General features: G+C 38.1%; 2 protein-coding genes across 2 annotated transcripts; one reads left to right on the top strand and one right to left on the bottom strand.

Moving 5' to 3' along the window:
* Window positions 1-2361: 2361 nt before the first annotated feature.
* On the bottom strand, window positions 2362-3462 carry LOC123913612 (ethylene-responsive transcription factor 9). The gene has a single exon (XM_045964410.1). It carries the CDS (start codon window positions 3340-3342, stop codon window positions 2683-2685), a length of 660 nt encoding a protein of 219 aa, XP_045820366.1. The 5' UTR covers window positions 3343-3462; the 3' UTR covers window positions 2362-2682.
* Window positions 3463-6153: 2691 nt separating this feature from the next.
* Window positions 6154-7502, top strand: LOC123914884. The gene is made up of 2 exons (XM_045966047.1): window positions 6154-6531; window positions 7215-7502. The coding sequence occupies exons 1-2, from the start codon at window positions 6154-6156 to the stop codon at window positions 7500-7502; spliced, it is 666 nt and encodes a 221-aa protein (XP_045822003.1).
* The last annotated feature ends 10393 nt before the right edge of the window (window positions 7503-17895 follow it).

Here is a 17895-nt window from a genome sequence, read left to right on the forward strand (position 1 = left end):
AATACAAGATTTGGTTTTGATACTAAATGGGTCTCTTCATTGATACTAAATGTAATATTTACATATACTAATAATGCACAAAGTGCATATATAAACATTTCACGTTTCCTAATTGTCTTTAACACTTGTAATTCTTTACCAACACCAAATTTGGAATAATTCATGTCAGTAATTTTTGGTCAAAATAGTCAACGGGGATCAAGAAATGTGGGGGGCCAAAATCGCACATTTGAAACGTGGGGGGCCAAAATCGCACAATTATGAAACGTGGGGGGCCAAAATCGCACATGTGAAACGTGAGGGGCCAAAATCGCACAATTATGAAACGTGGGGGGCCAAAACTGTAATTTAGTCTTTTTTTAAGAGGCTCCTAAAAAATGGAGGCCCGGTACCACATCTTGCACACCTAATGATCGGACACTTGGGTCTATCAACAATCAATAGATTCAAGTGATAAGAATTTTGACCCTTTATAAAAGTAGTCATGAATTCAATTGAAAAAAAATACATTGTGTGAATTTTAGATACCGTAAAGCTTTGTTTGGATGAGAAAGAAAATTTGAAGGAAAGAAAGTGAGAGGAATAAATGTTGAATGGTTGAATACTTGAATGAGAGTAGAAAGTGAATGTAAATTGACATGATTGTTTAGTTGTTTTGTTTAAGCGAAAATGAATAGAAAGTGGAGAAAAGAAAGATATAAATTTAGTAAATGACATAAATACCCCAATATTAAAAATAATTAATGCTATTTATTTACATTCATATATATAGTATAAACTCTTTAAATTAATAATGTCAGGACCAGAGAAATTTATTAATTTATCGATAAATTAATAATTATTAATTTAAAGAGTTTTTAAGTAATTATACTGTACATACTAAATAAAAAGGCAAATTAGTCTATGCCTCTTAGAATTACGTAGCAGCGAACCTTGAGACTCAACGTAAATTAGTAACTACTGTGTTCATATGCATTGGAAATCAATAATGACTTTTGAAGTACAGTAAATGTAAACAAGAGGAACAAATGTGTTTAGTGTATTCTTAACTATTGAATCATATTTCAATAGAGTGTAATATATTTTTTTTCAGTTTTTATGAATTATTAATTTATGATTTTCTTGGGACCGAAAATTATAAAGGGATCTCCCGAAAAATTATTATCTTATTATTTTATTGAGTTTTTCAATTTTTTACATTGGCCCAAGTCGGGATCGGACAAATTTATTATTTTAAAGAGTTTATTAAATTAACGAGTATTAATTTAATGAGTTTCTACCGTATATCGATAAAAGTGGGATAGTGCAACAATTATGTAGGGAAAACATTTTGAATGGGTCCCACATAAGTTTTTTATTTCCTGAAACAAAAAGTGGAAGGTATATTGATTTTTGTGCTTTCCATCAATGAGCTTTCTTTCCTTCTTATTTCTTGCGAACCAAAGATAGTGTAAAGTGAGTAAAATGTAAAATAAGAAAATCAAAGTTGTAATTATAGCAATTTCATTATTTGTTATAATATAACTATAATATCCATTTTAATTTATTGTTTATCGATGGGAAAGGATCCTCTGCAGTGTAAATTATCTGCAGTTGAATTTTAGCCATTGATGTTTTACTATTATAATAGTAGGTCTCACAGAATTGGATGAACGTAATTAAAACTGGACGCTTTCCCAAATAAAACACACAGGATCCTTTCCCTTTATCGATTGATATTGGTCAATTTGCACTCTAAAGTTAATCATTCACACTTTAAAGGAATTAAATTTTTAAAATTGTCTAACAAAAATTAACAATCGCTAATAACTTTGTAACAATATTTGACCAGGAAAAATTAAAAGAGTTGGTCTCTTTAGTTATGTGCTAAATAAATTAATAATAAAATAAATAATCCATAAATAAGAGTTGAGGTTGAGAAATTTCTGTGAATAAAAATCAGCTAATATGGACATTGTACATAATACGCAATAATTATTCATCTTTAAGAAATAAAATTTTAATTATTGTTAAACGATTTGAATGAAAAAAATTGAGGGTGAGAAAAAACCAAAAACAAAAGAATTTAACATCAGCCGGAATTACCGTCAGTAAGAAAAAAATCAGCCGGAATTACATATTACTAGTAGATAATTTCGGATTATGTTCTTTAAGCTGGTTAATTCCGGTCCTTATTATAAGAACACTTTGAAAAAATCACACAGACCAATGAAACACATTTAACATAGTTATTTTCATTTAATACTCTTATAAATTTTAATTTATTCCATATATACCCTTATTTCAATGAAACACATTTAACATAATTATTTTCATTTAATACTCTTTAAATAAGGGCTGAACATTTAAAACATTTAAAAATTAATCAAAATTTCTTATAAAAAGGACCAAATTTTTTGTCCTAAGTATTCCTTATAAAAAGGAACGGAGGAAGTAATTGAAAACAATCAAACCAAAATGAAAACACAAAGCTAACAACATATTTACATCGAAGGATGTAATTAACGGCTTATACATCTTCCTCAAAATAATGGGAGAGATTAATCTTCCATAAAAAAAAACAGTAAACTATCTGTCTTCTGTCCTTCCTGCTTTCTGGTTTCTAACTTTCATCTAAAATAAAATTACGGTAAGATATTTTTTAAAATAGTAATTACTAAAAAAAGGTGTTAATTAAAAAAATTAAACATCCATTGGTGGAGCTAAGTTAAGATCAAGATTGAGAGCTCTCTTCGGCTGACAATCAACAACGGAAGACGAATCCGAGTCGCTCTGGACACCACCACCAAACCCGATGTTAAACTCAACCGGATCCGGTTCAAACCGGGTAGAAAACCTTTGGTTCATAAACTCAGCTCGAGCCGCAGGATCAAAAAAGAAAACTGGGTTCACAGCAGTTACCATTCCATTCACAGCACCAAGACCAGAAAACGGCATGATTTGTTGCTGGATCGAGAGAAACGGGAACCGATCCATAACACCGCCGGCGGCAACTTCACGAGGGCGAGTGATTTCACGCTCAGGTGTGGATGACTCAACGGTGCTGCTCTGGCTTGGGCTATCCTCTTTAACGACATCAGACGGTGGAGGGAAATTGGTCTTGGCTTTGGGGCCGCGGAACTGACGAGCGGCGGCGTCGTAAGCTTTAGCAGCTTCTTCGGCTGTGTCAAAGGTGCCGAGCCAAACACGGCTTTTCTTGCCGGGATCGCGAATCTCGGCAGCGTAACGGCCCCATGGTCTCTTTCTAACGCCTCTGAAGTGAATCTCGGTTGTAGTTACATTGTTATTATTGTTGAAAGGCTTCTTGATTTTAAGATTGACATTCTTTGTTTTCATAACCATTGATGATGAAGATTGAGATTGTGATGGTGAAGATGAATGAGGAGAGAATCAATAGCTTAACTAGAAGAAGTACGTGGGGTGGGTAGTGGTGGTGCTTGCTTCGGTGAGAAGGGTTGGGTTGGGTTGGGTTGGGTTGGGTAAGGATATATATATTAATTAGTAAAATGGTTGTTAAAGACATTTTTGGTTTTAGATTGATCCTTAAAGAAAAAAAGGTCCGAATAGGTCCCTTAGACATCTTTGTTAATCAGTTTGGTCCCTAAAAAAATGTCCAAATAGGACCAAACTGATTAACGGATATGTCTTTAAGGGACCTATTCAAACATTTTTTTCTTTAAGGGACCTATTCAAACATTTTTTTCTTTAAGGAACCTATTCAGATTTTTTTTAAAAGACCAATGTGAAACTAAAAATGCCTTTAAGAGATCATTTTACTAATTAATATATATATATATATATATATATATATATATATATACACAAAAATACCAAGAGTTTATTTTATTTTTTGAATGAAAAAAATAGTAGTAATTAATAATGGGATTGATTTGTGGGTGAGAGAGAGGTGCAGTCAAAGAAGTATCGTATGTGACGTGACGCCGCCCAAGAGAGGAGATAAAGGTGTTTTGTATTGTTTTGTTTGTGTTGAGGGTGGATGGGGGGATACGTGGCATTTGGGAATTTCGAGACAAGCGGCGAAAGTGGGGTATTATGATTGCCGGCTTTTAACCTAATGGAATGGCCCGTTTTTTCGGCTCACGTTCTTCTCCTTTTCCTTTGCGTATGTTACACTCGCCTGTTTTTCTACCTATTCTACTTTTTACTCTATCCGCAAAATATGTATGGCCAAACCACGATTTTGGTAAATGTATTAAAATTGTCACCAAAGACCATCTCCCGTAAGTGTAAATTAATTTTAGGAGAATGTTAACATGTGCATATATGACACATGTTAAGATAGTAAAAATAAAAATTATGTCTTAAAATTTGTGCATTTTAAGTTTTCAAGCATTAAATGTCTTGTATCATTAAATATTAAATTTTCTATATTAAGATACCTTATCATGTGCCTGTTGGATATAAATTTGGTACTTATTAATTAAATATAATTGGTAGGTCCAATATCTATTTGAAGATTATATTTGCTAAAATAAAACTTTCGAATGTTGTGTCGAAGTCCTAATCATGTCGAAGCGGAAGAGCGTCTCGAAGGCTTTGAAAGGCACGTTTGGGTTCAGTTTTGTCAAGAACTTGTCGAAAGCACAGATCGAGTCGAAGGGCTAGCTGGGTCAGGCCCAAGAGAAATAGCAACGGCCCAATAAGCATTGGCGCGTGCTGAAGAAGTGAAGGACGAAAGTGAAGAACGTGGGTCGACGTGGCAGATTGGAGACCGTCCAGATGATCAAGAGGCAGTTACCACTGTGTTCTAGTATTTATAGCAGTTTTTCATTCAGAACAAAAGTCACAAAATTTTATACAAAACTCTCTCTCTGAAAATTCTAAGTACTCAGCGTTCGAACGAAAGGAATATCTGAGAAGAAATGTATGTTTTGTGAACCATTTATTTGTAATTGCTTTACATTCCAATGCAATTTACTTTCCAGCAATGTTCTTTAGCTTTATTTAATGTTTGTTTGTGAAATTGCTGTTTCGAGGCGATTCGAACTAACATTTTTTCTTATTGTTTGCAAAAGATTTAACTCCTAAGTGTTTGTTTTTCTCTTAAAACGAATATTCAAACATTTTTTTCTAAGTAAACAAAACACAAAATTGTCCTGAGATTTACTAGTTGGTCTCGCGAGTTTAAATACTTAAACTAGCGGTTGTTTACCAAATTTCCACGTAAACAAATTGGCACGCCCAATGGGACTGGTTTTGCGTTTGTTTAAAATATTTTGTGTGTTGTGGAATGAGAAACTTGTTACCTGCATATAACTGACGATAGGTTAGGTTATGGTTAAAACTACTCAAAGATCTAACTCTAATAAAAATCAAAGTTCTAGCGCAATGAGTAGTGAAGCAAGTTCGAGTGGTGGAGTCGATCCACCCCCACAAAGTTTGAACACGTCTGGTTTGGTAAATGTTCCAATATTTTCCAGTCCATCAATCTCGAGTGTTCATGATGTCATTCCAACTATGCCAATAACAACTATGGCAATCCCGTCCGTGACTGCTGGTCCTGGACGCTCGAAACCACCATCAGGTTTTAATTCCATGTATGGGCCTCCCCTTACACTTGGCCTTGGGATGCCGGTTTTCGAATCTGATAGGTATACTTCAGCAAGGGTGACTCCCACACCCTTAACTACTGCGTCTGTGTTGTCTCTAAGACAACAAATGGATGAGAGTAATCATGAAATGGTTAATCTCTTGACGCAGCAAATTGGTACTGTGTTTAATCCATTGATTCAGAACACCAATGAAAGTTACCAAATGTTAGCATTCCAAATGAGTCGAAATGCAGATTTTTTTGGTACAGCCCCTCCACCTCCCAGAGTAAATCCTGTTACCCCACAAGTGATATTACCTGCAATGTCTGCAACTCCAGTGCAACAAAGGCCAACTTATGTGGCCAATGAAACAGTTCCAAACCCAACACCTACGCCAATTGCACAAGAGGAAACTTATTACCCTTACGAGGTTAACCCAAATCCTCAGGTAGTAAATCAAAATCCTCCAGTTTTTAACCCAAATCCTCAAGTGGTTCACTAGAACCCTCCAGTGGTAATGGTTAGGAGGAACCAGGATCCTGACGAGGTAGTGCGAGAGGTTCAGAACAATAACTTACTTGGCCAGAATAATTTGGCTAACATGGTCGAAACGATTTTGGCCCAAAACGGCCTAAACACAGGTTGTCGCAGGCCAAACTTTGTCTCTGCCTTCAATGAATATGTGTTGCAAACAGAGTTGCCAAGAGGTTGGAAAGTCCCAAAGTACACTAAGTTTGCTGGGCATACTGATGAGTCAACTGAAGAACACATTGCTAGGTACTTAGCTGAATCTGGGAATTTGGCAAATAATGAAAATCTGCGAATGAAGTATTTCCCTAATTTGCTTACCAAGAACGCTTTTACTTGGTTCACAACCGTGCCTCCCAATTCGATTCATAGTTGGGCCCAATTGGAAAGAACTTTCCATGAACAATTCTATATGGGCAAAACCAAGATAAGCCTGAAAGAACTAGCCAGTGTAAAAAGAAAAAACCAAGAGTCAATTGATGATTATTTAAATAGGTTTCGTTTATTGAAATCCAGGTGCTTTACCCAAGTGCCTGAGCATGAGCTAGTAGAAATGGCTGCTGGCGTTCTAGACTATTCGATTCGAAAGAAATTAGATACACAATACCTTCGAGACATGTCACAGTTAGCTGACAGAGTGAGACAGATCGAAAGGTTAAAAGCTGAAAAGGCTAGAAATTCTAAGTTTCAGAAAAAGAAAGAAATTAGTTTTGTTGATTCTTATGATAATAAGGTTGATTATGAAATTAGTGATGAATACTTAGAATTTGAAGATAGTAACATTAATGTGGCTGAATTAAAGTCTGGGCCTCCTTACACATGTAAGTTGTTAAGGCCTTCGAATGGAAAAAAACCCAGTCGAACCAAAAAATGATAAGTTCGTCACAAAAACTTACCTTTGACATTACAAAGTGTGATGAAATTTTTGATTTATTGGTAGCTGATGGCCAAATTGTTGTGCCAAAAGACATGAAAATACCACCAATAGAACAAAGAAAGAAAATGGGTTACTGTAAGTTTCATAATTATTTGGGACACAAGACTTATCAATGTGTTGTTTTCAGGGACTTGGTGCAAAAAGCGCTGAATGAAGGAAGGCTGAAATATGCTGATAAGGCAAAGCCTCCAATGAAGGTGGATGCAGACCCTCTGCCAAATGCTGATGCCACCTATGTCGAAGTGTATGACTGCAACATGGTTGAAGTTGTAGATGCTGCTGCTCCGATCGAGGCTGTGCCTGAAGAAGAGTATGAAAAGAGGGTGCATGAAGTGTACCCCAATGTTGAGGAAGAATTGGTGGACTTCCTGAATAGGTGCAAGCTCAAGAACTCTGAGGTGATGCTTTGCCCTAGGTGCAGTGCTGTGTGTGACAAAGAGGCCATTGCAGGCCTTCAAAATGTTGTACCCTATGCTGAAAACTAGGGGTGAACAAAATATCTGGTCACGGGGATAAAATCACATCCAAATCCAAAATCATATTTAATTAACCGGTTATTTACAAACAAATATAAACCAGTCTATCACAAAATGGTTGGTCATCCACTTATATAAATCCTGTTTTTATTTGGGATGTCCAAATCTATAACCATATCCGTTGGATCACAAAAAATGTAGAGATCTAGATAAATACTCCATCTTTCATCACCACCATTTTCTATTAATAAATCTATATATAAAAGAAAGCAAATAAACAAAAAAAAAAAAGGAAACAAAGTAAGAAACAGAACGAGGGAGAAAGAGAGAAAAGCTCTCTCCGCCGCCACAAATCCGGCCAACCACCACCATCTCCAGCCAATCCGACCAACCACCACACCATCCTCTCTCTCTCTCTCTCCCCCGCTCTCTCCCTCTCTCTCTCTCTCCCGCTCTCTCTCTCTCTTTGACGACGGCGGCACCGATAGCTCTGAGCTTGATTTCATAATCTGAGGAGAGGCGGTAGAGGATTAGATCCGATGAGGGACGGTGGTAGGCATGGTGACGGCGATGGAAGCTCACATATGACGAAGAAGAAGGCACAACAACCTCCACGTTACACACAGTGACACAGTACAAGGTATAGAAATTTATTCTATATAAAATTTGGATTCTTTACAATTTTTTTTAAGCAACTTTTACAAAAATTTTGGTTTACGGTGAACTTTTACAAAATTTATTCCTTGGTTTTATTTATTTTTTATTAAATATATTTTGATTTTTTTTTTAAAAAAATAGATTTTTTTAAAAAATTGTCTAAACCAATTTTTAAAAAGAAATAACCGGTTTTTTTTTTATCTAGATTTAAAAATAACAGTTTAAAAATTGGATTTAAAAAATGACCGCTTTTAAATTTGGTTTGGTTAAAATAACTGGTTATGTATCCGTAACTAAATTTGTAACCAGTTTTATAACCGATTTATAATAAAATTTGATTATGATTATGAATCCAAATCCAATTAAATGATTTTGGTTTGGATATGGTTTGGATTGTCAAATTATCCGACCATGCACACCCCTACTGAAAACAAGAGAAAATGACCAAAGGCTAAGCCAAACCAAAAAGCTTGGCCATACAAAGGAGCCAATTGGGGAAAGCCTATTACTAAAGGTCTTTCGATCCAGCAAAGGCTAGGGCCCCAAAATACTTTCAAACCATCTGGAAGGGCACCCATTAACCAGTGGGTAAGTGGGCAGTATGTAACTTTTAATAGGAGAATGATGGAAAATGGAAGTTCTAGCAATGTGAATGTGAACATTGTGTCTGAACCTAAGGGTTCGAAAGTGGCAGCTGGGAAAGAAACAGTGAATGCTGCTGCAGAGGCCAATAAGTACTCTTATAGAAACAACTATAAGGGGAAAAATCCTATGACTCGCACTCAGTGGCGAAGGTTTCAAAGGAAGAAGAAATTGGCAGGTAAAGATGCTGAGGCTGGGGGCAAGACTGTTGTGGCCCAGAAAGCTGAAGTGGCCAAAAGGCCAATGAAAGAAAGGCTTTCCGTAGTATTGGAAGAGCCAATAGCTGAGACTGCCAAGGTAATGGTAGAAGGTGAGGATGACATGGATGATGATGATCTCTTAGATGAGGGATCAGACTTCGACGTGATGGTCAATGTGGTGTCGATCTTGCCTTTGGAGTATGATGTGCCTACAGAAGTCAACGAGTTAGAAGAGGACTTTGAGGCTCTCGATTTGGCTGATCACAAGCCAATGTGTTACTATGTCATGCAGAATGGCTGTGTCGAAGAACAAAAAGCTGTTTTCGAAAAGCCGGACTTGGGAATGCAAAACCACCTGAAAGCTCTATTTATCAGAGCGAAAGTGAATGATGTAGGAGTAAACAAGGTCCTAGTTGATGGTGGAGCTGTGGTTAATATCATGCCCCACTTCATGTTGAAGAAATTAGGTCTTTATGAAACAGACCTTCATTCACACAATGTGGTACCAGCCAATTATGAAGGCAAAACTGGTCATTCCCTGGGGGCAGTGCAATTAGAAGTGTGCGTTGGTAGCACAGTTCGAAAGACCCTTTTTATGGTCATTGCTGCTAGACCCAATTACAATTTGCTATTGGGAAGGGAATGGATTCATGGTGTTGGGGCTGTTCCCTCGACTATGCATCAGAGATTAATCATCTGGAGAGAAGATGGTTTGGTCGAAAATGTAGAGGCAGATCAGAGTGCATATGTTTCAGAGACAGGCACTGTGACCTTACAGAATTTCGATAAGAACCTAGCTTCAATTACTCCTTGTGGTGAGCAAGATGCTGCCTTCGATCCAAATGAGGTGGTGTCGAAAAATGTATACCACTCAGTCAAGTTGCATCCAACCCATGGTTTTTGTTGGGAAAGGGAAGACATAGAGAAACCCTTGTCTGAAGATGCATACCCACCAGTTTCTGGATGGGTCAATTACAATGAACATGATGATTAAGTCCCCAGCATGGGATCGTATTACGGCTTACGCAGCCGAAAATAGAATCAAAATGGCTCTCGAAGCCATTAGTTCACAAGAAGATATGGCTGTCGAAGCCAATGTTAACTTAGAAGATAAATTGGCCCTGGAGGCTAGTGACGTGAATAATGGCGAAAAGCAAAGGTTAGATTGCATTTATGATGATGAACCTTTGGGTTTTGAAAAAGATCCACACAGTTCGATTCAAAGAATGCAAGCCCAAGATCCTTTGCAAGAAATTGATATTGGAGATGGCTCTGTTAAAAGGCCAACTTACATTAGTGCCAATATTGATCCAAGCTTAAGAGAAAAAATGGTTGAATTGCTTAAGTACTACAAAGACTGTTTTGCGTGGGATTATAGTGAGATGCCTGGGCTAAGCAGGAATTTGGTAGAACATAGGCTACCTCTTCGACCAGATAAAAAACCTGTGAAGCAGCTTCCAAGGAGGTTTGTGCCAGAAATCATGACAAAGATCAAGGCAGAAATTGAGAGGTTGCTCAAGTGCAAGTTCATTCGAACAGCCAGGTATGTAGAATGGTTAGCCAATATTGTTCCTGTTATTAAGAAAAATGGATCACTTAGAGTTTGTATAGACTTTAGGGATTTAAACAATGCTACACCAAAAGATGAATATTCTATGCCTGTAGCAGAAATGTTAGTTGATTCAGCAGCAGGGCATGAATATTTAAGCATGTTAGATGGCTACTCAGGCTATAATCAAATTTTTATTGATGAAGATGATGTCTCAAAGACTGCATTTCGTTGCCCTGGCGCCTTAGGCACTTATGAATGGGTAGTAATGCCATTTGGCTTGAAAAATGCTGGAGCAACATACCAAAGGGCCATGAACTTAATTTTTCATGATTTCATTGAAATATTCATGCAAGTTTATATTGATGACATTGTGGTGAAATCCTCTTCTCAGGATGAACACATAGATCATCTCAGAAAATCATTCGAAAGGATGAGAAAATGTGGATTAAAAATGAATCCACTAAAATGTGCTTTTTGTGTACGTGCAGGAGATTTCCTTGGTTTTGTTGTGCATAAAAAGGGCATAAAAATTAACCAAAACAAGACAAAAGCTATCATGGAGACGAAGCCTCCAGGAACAAAGAAACAGTTTCAATCTTTGCTAGGAAAAATCAATTTTTTGAGAAGGTTTATTTCAAACCTAAGTCGTAAAGCTCAACCATTCTCTCCATTGTTAAGGCTCAAGAAAGATGACGTATTCGAATGGGGAACAGAGCAGCAAAAGGCATTTGATGAGATTAAGGCATATTTGTCAAAGCCTCCAACTTTAATGCCTCCTATTCGAAACAAAGCAATGAAGCTGTATATTGCAGCATCAGATGCAACTATTGGAAGCATGCTCGCTCAAGAGGACGAAAATGGCGTAGAAAAGGCTATTTATTATCTAAGTAGAATTTTAAATGATGCTGAAACTAGATACAGTTCAATTGAAAAGCTTTGTCTATGTTTGTATTTCTCTTGTACCAAACTTAAGCAATATATCAAGCCAGTTAACGTTTATGTTTACTCTCACTTTGACATCATTAAGCATATGTTATTAAAACCAATTTTGCATAGTCGAATCGGGAAGTGGGCTCTGGCTTTGACTGAATACTCATTAACTTACCAGCCTTTAAGAGCGGTCAAAGGCCAAATATTGGCTGATTTCCTCGCTGATCATTCAGTAGTCGAAGTTTCAGTAACATATGTAGAGTCTGAGCCTTGGACTTTATATTTTGATGACTCGAGACATAAACATGGTACAGGAATTGGAATCTTAATTGTTTCTCCTTTAAGAATTCTAACAAAGTTTAGGTATAAAATTAATGGAACTTGCTCCAATAATGAGGCTGAGTATGAGGCTTTAATTGCAGGCCTAAAGATTCTCTTAGACCTGGGGGCAAAACATGTTAAAATCAGAGGAGACTCTGAATTAGTAATAAAGCAATTAACAAAGGAGTATAAATGCATCCAAGAGCATTTGATGAAGTACTTTGTTATTGCATTTTCTTTGCTAAAACGTTTCGATTCATGTGATATTCAACACGTACCTCGAATTGAAAATCAAGAGGCAAATGATCTTGCCCAAATTGCCTCTGGTTACAAGTTAACAAAAGAAAAACTAGAGGAGTTAGTGGAAATTAAAGAGAAGTTAATTTCATGTGAATCAGCGCCAAATATGTCAACAGTGTTCGAAAAGCTGGGGGCAAATGACCAAAATGTCGAAACCGATTTCGAAATAGTGGATACACATTTTGATGAGGCGATGGCAGAAATCTTCGTCATTGATAACCTAGCTGACAATGATTGGAGATAGCCTATTGTCAAATATATGGAAAATCCAGTAGGTACGACTGAAAGAAAGGTCAAATACAGAGCCTTAAGCTACACAATCATTGGAAATGAGTTATTTAAGAAAACACCTGAAGGGGTTTTATTGAAATGCCTTAGTGAAAACGAGGCATATGTAGCAATTTCCAATGCCCATAGTGGGGCTTGTGGTGCTCATCAAGCAGGCCACAAAATGAAATGGTTGTTGTTTCGACAAGGGTTGTATTGGCCATCCATGCTTAAGGATTGTATAGAATATGCAAAAGGATGTCAAGAATGCCAAAGACATGCAGGGATACAACATGTTCCCGCAAGCGAATTGCATTCGATTGTCAAACCTTGGCCTTTTAGAGGCTGGACCTTAGATTTAATAGGTGAAATTAGGCCTGCCTCATCAAAGAACCAGCGTTATATATTAGTTGGTATTGATTATTTCACTAAGTGGATAGAAGCTGTAGCTTTAACAAATGTGGATCAGGAAGTTGTGATCGATTTCATCCAAAATCACATCATTTACAGGTTTGGGCTTCCTGAGACTATTACCACAGACCAAGGAACAGTGTTTGTTGGACGAAAGATGCAAAATTTTGCTGAACAAGCAGGCTTCAAATTAACGACTTCGACACCTTACTATGCTCAAGCAAATGGGCAAGTCGAAGCAGCCAACAAAGTCATAATTGGTCTAATTAAAAAGCATATTGCTCAAAAGCCAAAAAATTGGCACAAGACTTTGGATTAAGTCTTATGAGCATGTAGAAATTCTCCTAAGGAATCAACAGGTTCAACTCCTTTTCGACTAACATATGGTCATGATGCTGTATTGCCAGTGGAAGTTATGATGCAATCAATACGAGTGCAAAGAGAATTGGAATTGCCTACTGACCATTATTGGAATTTGATGTTAGATGAGTTAGTAGACATAGATGAAGAAAGATTGCAAGCATTAGATGTGTTGGTTCGACAGAAGGAGAGGATTGCCAAAGCCTACAACAAGAAAGTTAAACCTAAAACCTTTAACTTAGGGGATTTGGTATGGAAAGTTATCCTTCCCATGGATAGAAGAGATAGAGTCTTTGGGAAATGGTCACCTAACTGGGAAGGACCATTCAAGATTTCTCAGGTGCTATCCAATGGGGCGTATGAAATTGAAGAATTAACGCCTGAACAGTGTTCAGTAAACATGAATGGCAAGTATTTAAAGAAATATAAGCCAACGTTACAAGAAGTATGCATAAAGAATGAATAGTTCAAGAATTAAAGGTGCAAAATGGTAAAGAAAATTGCCAAGAAAACGGATGTTTATTCATTAAAATCAACATTACAACCAAGCATTCAAGAATGTTCAAGAAAATACAAGAATGGTTGAATGTTGCAGGATAACCACTTAGGGTTTATCCTGTTCCTTAGTTCCTTCATCCTTCGAATCAATACTGGAAAGTTCAGATGCCTGAGATTCTTCTTTCTCAGACGAAGGATATCTTGGAAATTCTTCATCATCAGGCTCCCAGGTGCTGAGGAACTCAGCATAATCTTCATCAATGTCATCTGAACTTGAAGAATCAGAAGATAGAATAATAGTTTCTATCTCCTTATCTTTTGCCCTCCTAGGGCGAAGGATTCTGGTGCGTGGAGGCTTGGAAGCTGGTTTCTTGATTCTTCCTCTTCCAAGAGGACGTTGAATGTTTGAGTCTTGGGCGGAAGAAGACGGATTTTTCTTGTTATCCATTCATTCTTTTTCAAAGAGGTATTGATACGTTTGGTATGTGATGGGTGGTGAGAAGAAAGAGTCTGAAGCGCAGTTATTTATAGAGGAATTTAGTGCGCGTTTAATGCTCATATGGTTACAACTAACCATGGTCAGTTTCATAGGAAAATGTTATTTCAATAAATGCCCTAAGGAGGGTAATCAGTTATGTTGACTGCTTTGGAAACCTGTTTGCTTTATCCTTCACAGAATGACATTAAATAGACTTGGGGTAATAGCCAAAAGAAGGAAAGCAAGTAATGACAGAACTTGAGAATAAAAGTACTTAGGCAAAATATGAATATGCGACATTTAAAACCAAAAGTAGGCATACATTAAAGAGGCATGCCTAAAATTGTTCGAAAAAGACAAGTGTTTAAGATTTACAAAAGAAAAGTCGAAAATTCAAATATGGTAAAGCACAAAGTCCTAAGGTTATTGATGTGGCGAAGAAGGGGGCTTCCGATTAGCTGCTTGAAATTGATAATATTGGTTTCGAATGGAAACCAACTTACGTCGCAGCATTTCTTGGTCATTGGTCAAACGCTCCACTCGTTTCTGATAAGCCAAGCCATCGCTATAGTGTTGAAGTCCTTCATGTGCTAATTCATCAATTTTGATCCTATGGGCTTCGACAGCTAGATTGGCAAAGTGCTCCCTCTTGGTCTCCTCTTGTCGAATCTTCTCTTCTAACTCTTTGATCTTAGAGCGCCATTTGGTGATGTTATCCTCACAAGTAGCAACCTGGTTGAGAGCATCAGAGGTAGTAGCTTTGACCCTCGAAACTTCTGCATTGCAGTGGGCAGCCTGGTCGAAGCTACGTTGTTGTGCAGAGAGTTGAGACTTGAGCAACTCATCAGTTCTGCCCAGGAGCTGAGATTGATTGACATACTGCTCAAGGTAGGCTTCAGTTTGAGTAACCAAGAGGAACATTGCTTCGTTAGTCATCGGATTTTGAAGCTTGTTGAGCAGGGCTTTAATGTTGTAATATATGGAGGAATCACGTTCAAGCAAGCCTAACATATCCCCTTGAAGAATTTCTCGCCTAAACCTAGTCTCATGCTTAAATTGCTCTTGCTCGAGCAAGCTTTCCTTATCTTCAGCAGTGGAACTAGAGGCACCATGGCGTGAAAGAAGTTTATTAAGTGCGTCTGCTGGAGTTAAATCCTTCAGTTCTTTAGCAAGTTCAGCTGGTAGGACAATGGTAGGAGGTGGTTTCGAAACAGAGGTACCTTCTTCATCAAACAAATCTCCAGTGTGAGAGTCGCTATCATCAGAATCGAAGGTATCAGCATTCATCGAGCCGGAACCACGGCTTGGCCCACTTGGTTGGGGTTGATTGGTAGTAGAATGCTCACCATCGAATGATGGTCTCTGCTCAGTAGAAAGGTTGGCAGCATGATCAGCTTGAGCATTGGTTGGAGGTTCATTGGCAGTCGACACTTGAGCTGGATTTGGCAAAGGGTTCTCATGTGGTGGCCTTTGATCAACATTAGACTCTTCATTATTAGGCTCAGGAGTGTGGCCCTCTGCGCCATGATGTGGTGAACCAGTAGGCTTGGATGATGGTGACTTGTTAGGAATAGCAGCTTCGACAGGCTGAGGGGACGGAATCCTTTCTAGCACAGTTTCATGCTGCGCAGCAACTGGTTCTTCAACCACTTCTTTAGCCACTGGGCTGGGAGAAGGATTATCCTGAGGAATGGCTTGTGGAGGATTTTGTGCCTGAAATAAATAAAGCCATAAGATAAATAACAAGCCTAAAAGCCAAGGAAATGGTAAGAAATAAAAGAGATGGCTTACTTGGGTTTGATTGTCAAAAGCAGCTTCAAGTATTTGAGGCGCTTCTGTTGTGACAGCAGGAGTCTCGACAGTAGTAGTCGAAATGGGAGACTCTCTATGCTTCTTCTTCTTCTTCTTCTTCTTCTTTTCTGTCTGCTCTGGAGGAGGATTTTCAGGAGACATAGGAATGTCTTGTTGTGCCTCAATCTCAGAGAATTGATTTTCAGGAGTAGCCATTTGGCTAGATTGTTGATCCTTCTTCTTCTTCTTCTTCTTCTTCTTCTTCTTGTCTTTGGTGGGTTCATCATTATGGGGAGGATCTTGTGTGGTGGCAGTGTTTGTTTGTTCAGGAATAGCTGAAAGAATGGGTGTGTCCTGCAAGCCACATTTTCAATAAGGTTGCATCCAAATCAAAAAAAAAAATAAAAAATTTATGGTCAAATAGTTACCTGATCTGCAGCGCTCGAACAAGCAACTGGAGTAGGCTTTTGTTTCTTTAAAGAAGAGGGGACCTCACTTGAATGTGATCTTTTACGTGAAGTAATCTGAAAAGGGCATAGCAAAGTCAATAATGGAAATTCCACAGAAAGTGTGAGAGTTAATAAAAGGTAAATGCTTACCCTTAGCTCAACTTTTGGTGGTGGAAGAGGAGGTTTGTTGGAGTTGCTAGAACCTGCTTTCGATTTACTACCTGCATAAAGGAGGTGCACATAAGAGAAAAGTACGCAAGTTAAAAATTATGTAAACAAAATTCGAAACAAAAAGGGTACCTTTGGTGTTCAACTTCGACTTGATCTTGTTTAAAATGGAGGAGTCGAATCCATCAGAAATAGCAGTGAGTAAGGCAGCCCTATTGACCAGGCGTCCCTCGTAGTGGAGAGACCACCATTTAAAGAATTCCCTGGTGCAGGCATGAGAAGGAGCAAACTCGAATGGAGTAAGCTCATAGGAAGGTTTGCTGAAATGGTCCAAAAATGAACGGAATTGTGGCTCCGTCATGCCATATTTTCCTAAGCAAATTTCCCTCTCCTCCAAGTATATGCTCTTTGGGAGTATTTAGGTTAATCCAAATTGGGGAGACACCAAGTTTGGGAAGTAGCCAACCAGCCCAAAATCTCCATACGTCAACCCAATTCGACAAGATAAAACTGTGGGCATCAGATAGACACTCCAAATATTGTTAACCACCTCTTCGAAATCTGGTGCAGAAGGAAAATGTTGAGTAAACCAAGGAGGGCTGACTGGCCTATCCACAAAGGGAGCAAAGCTGGGCTTGAACTTCTTCAGGTTGAGAAAAGCATTGAAATATTGTTGGAAGACTACATCATAAGCGAGGCCTCTCTCCCTAGGAACCAGCCTTGCCAGCCTTGTGCCTTCGACTTGACGCACGCGCGATTCATCATAGAATGGCTCAGGCAAGAAGAGGTCAAGTTCTGCATGAAATGTGGCATTCAGCCAAAATTGCAGCAACCAGAAAGGGCCAGCTCCTAAGAAGGTGGATCCATCACCTGTCCTCTTAAGATGCTCACAAGCATCCCTCATGGACTCATAAAGACATCCAAGAATAAGTCGAGCAAAATTGAATTGCTGACATTCATGTAGTTGAATGGCCATAGGGATAAACTTTTTGGCCACTTGAAGAGATTGAGTGCAGAAAACATACTGAGATAGCCAGAGGGTTAAAAAAGCAACATGTTCCTCAGCACTTACCTCATTATCAGTCTTTCGATTCTCAAGGATGTATTTGGAGTAAGATTTATTTCAAAAGTCAAATTTGATGGTGTCAGAAGCTTTAGAGGGATCATAAGTGTCCCCAAGGGGTGATAAACCAGTAATAGCAGCAACATCAAGCAGTGTGGGGGTCATCATGCCACATTCGAAGTGGAAAGTGTTGGTGGAAGATTCAAAGAAGTGCAAAGCAGCAATAATCATTTCTTGATGGTATTTAAGACCTGTCCTAGAGAGTTGAATAAGGTCATAAATACCACACGCTTGCCAAATATCAGCCTTGTCCTG

This window comes from Trifolium pratense, linkage group LG3, assembly GCF_020283565.1.
Source record: "Trifolium pratense cultivar HEN17-A07 linkage group LG3, ARS_RC_1.1, whole genome shotgun sequence".
Taxonomy (NCBI): domain Eukaryota; kingdom Viridiplantae; phylum Streptophyta; class Magnoliopsida; order Fabales; family Fabaceae; genus Trifolium; species Trifolium pratense.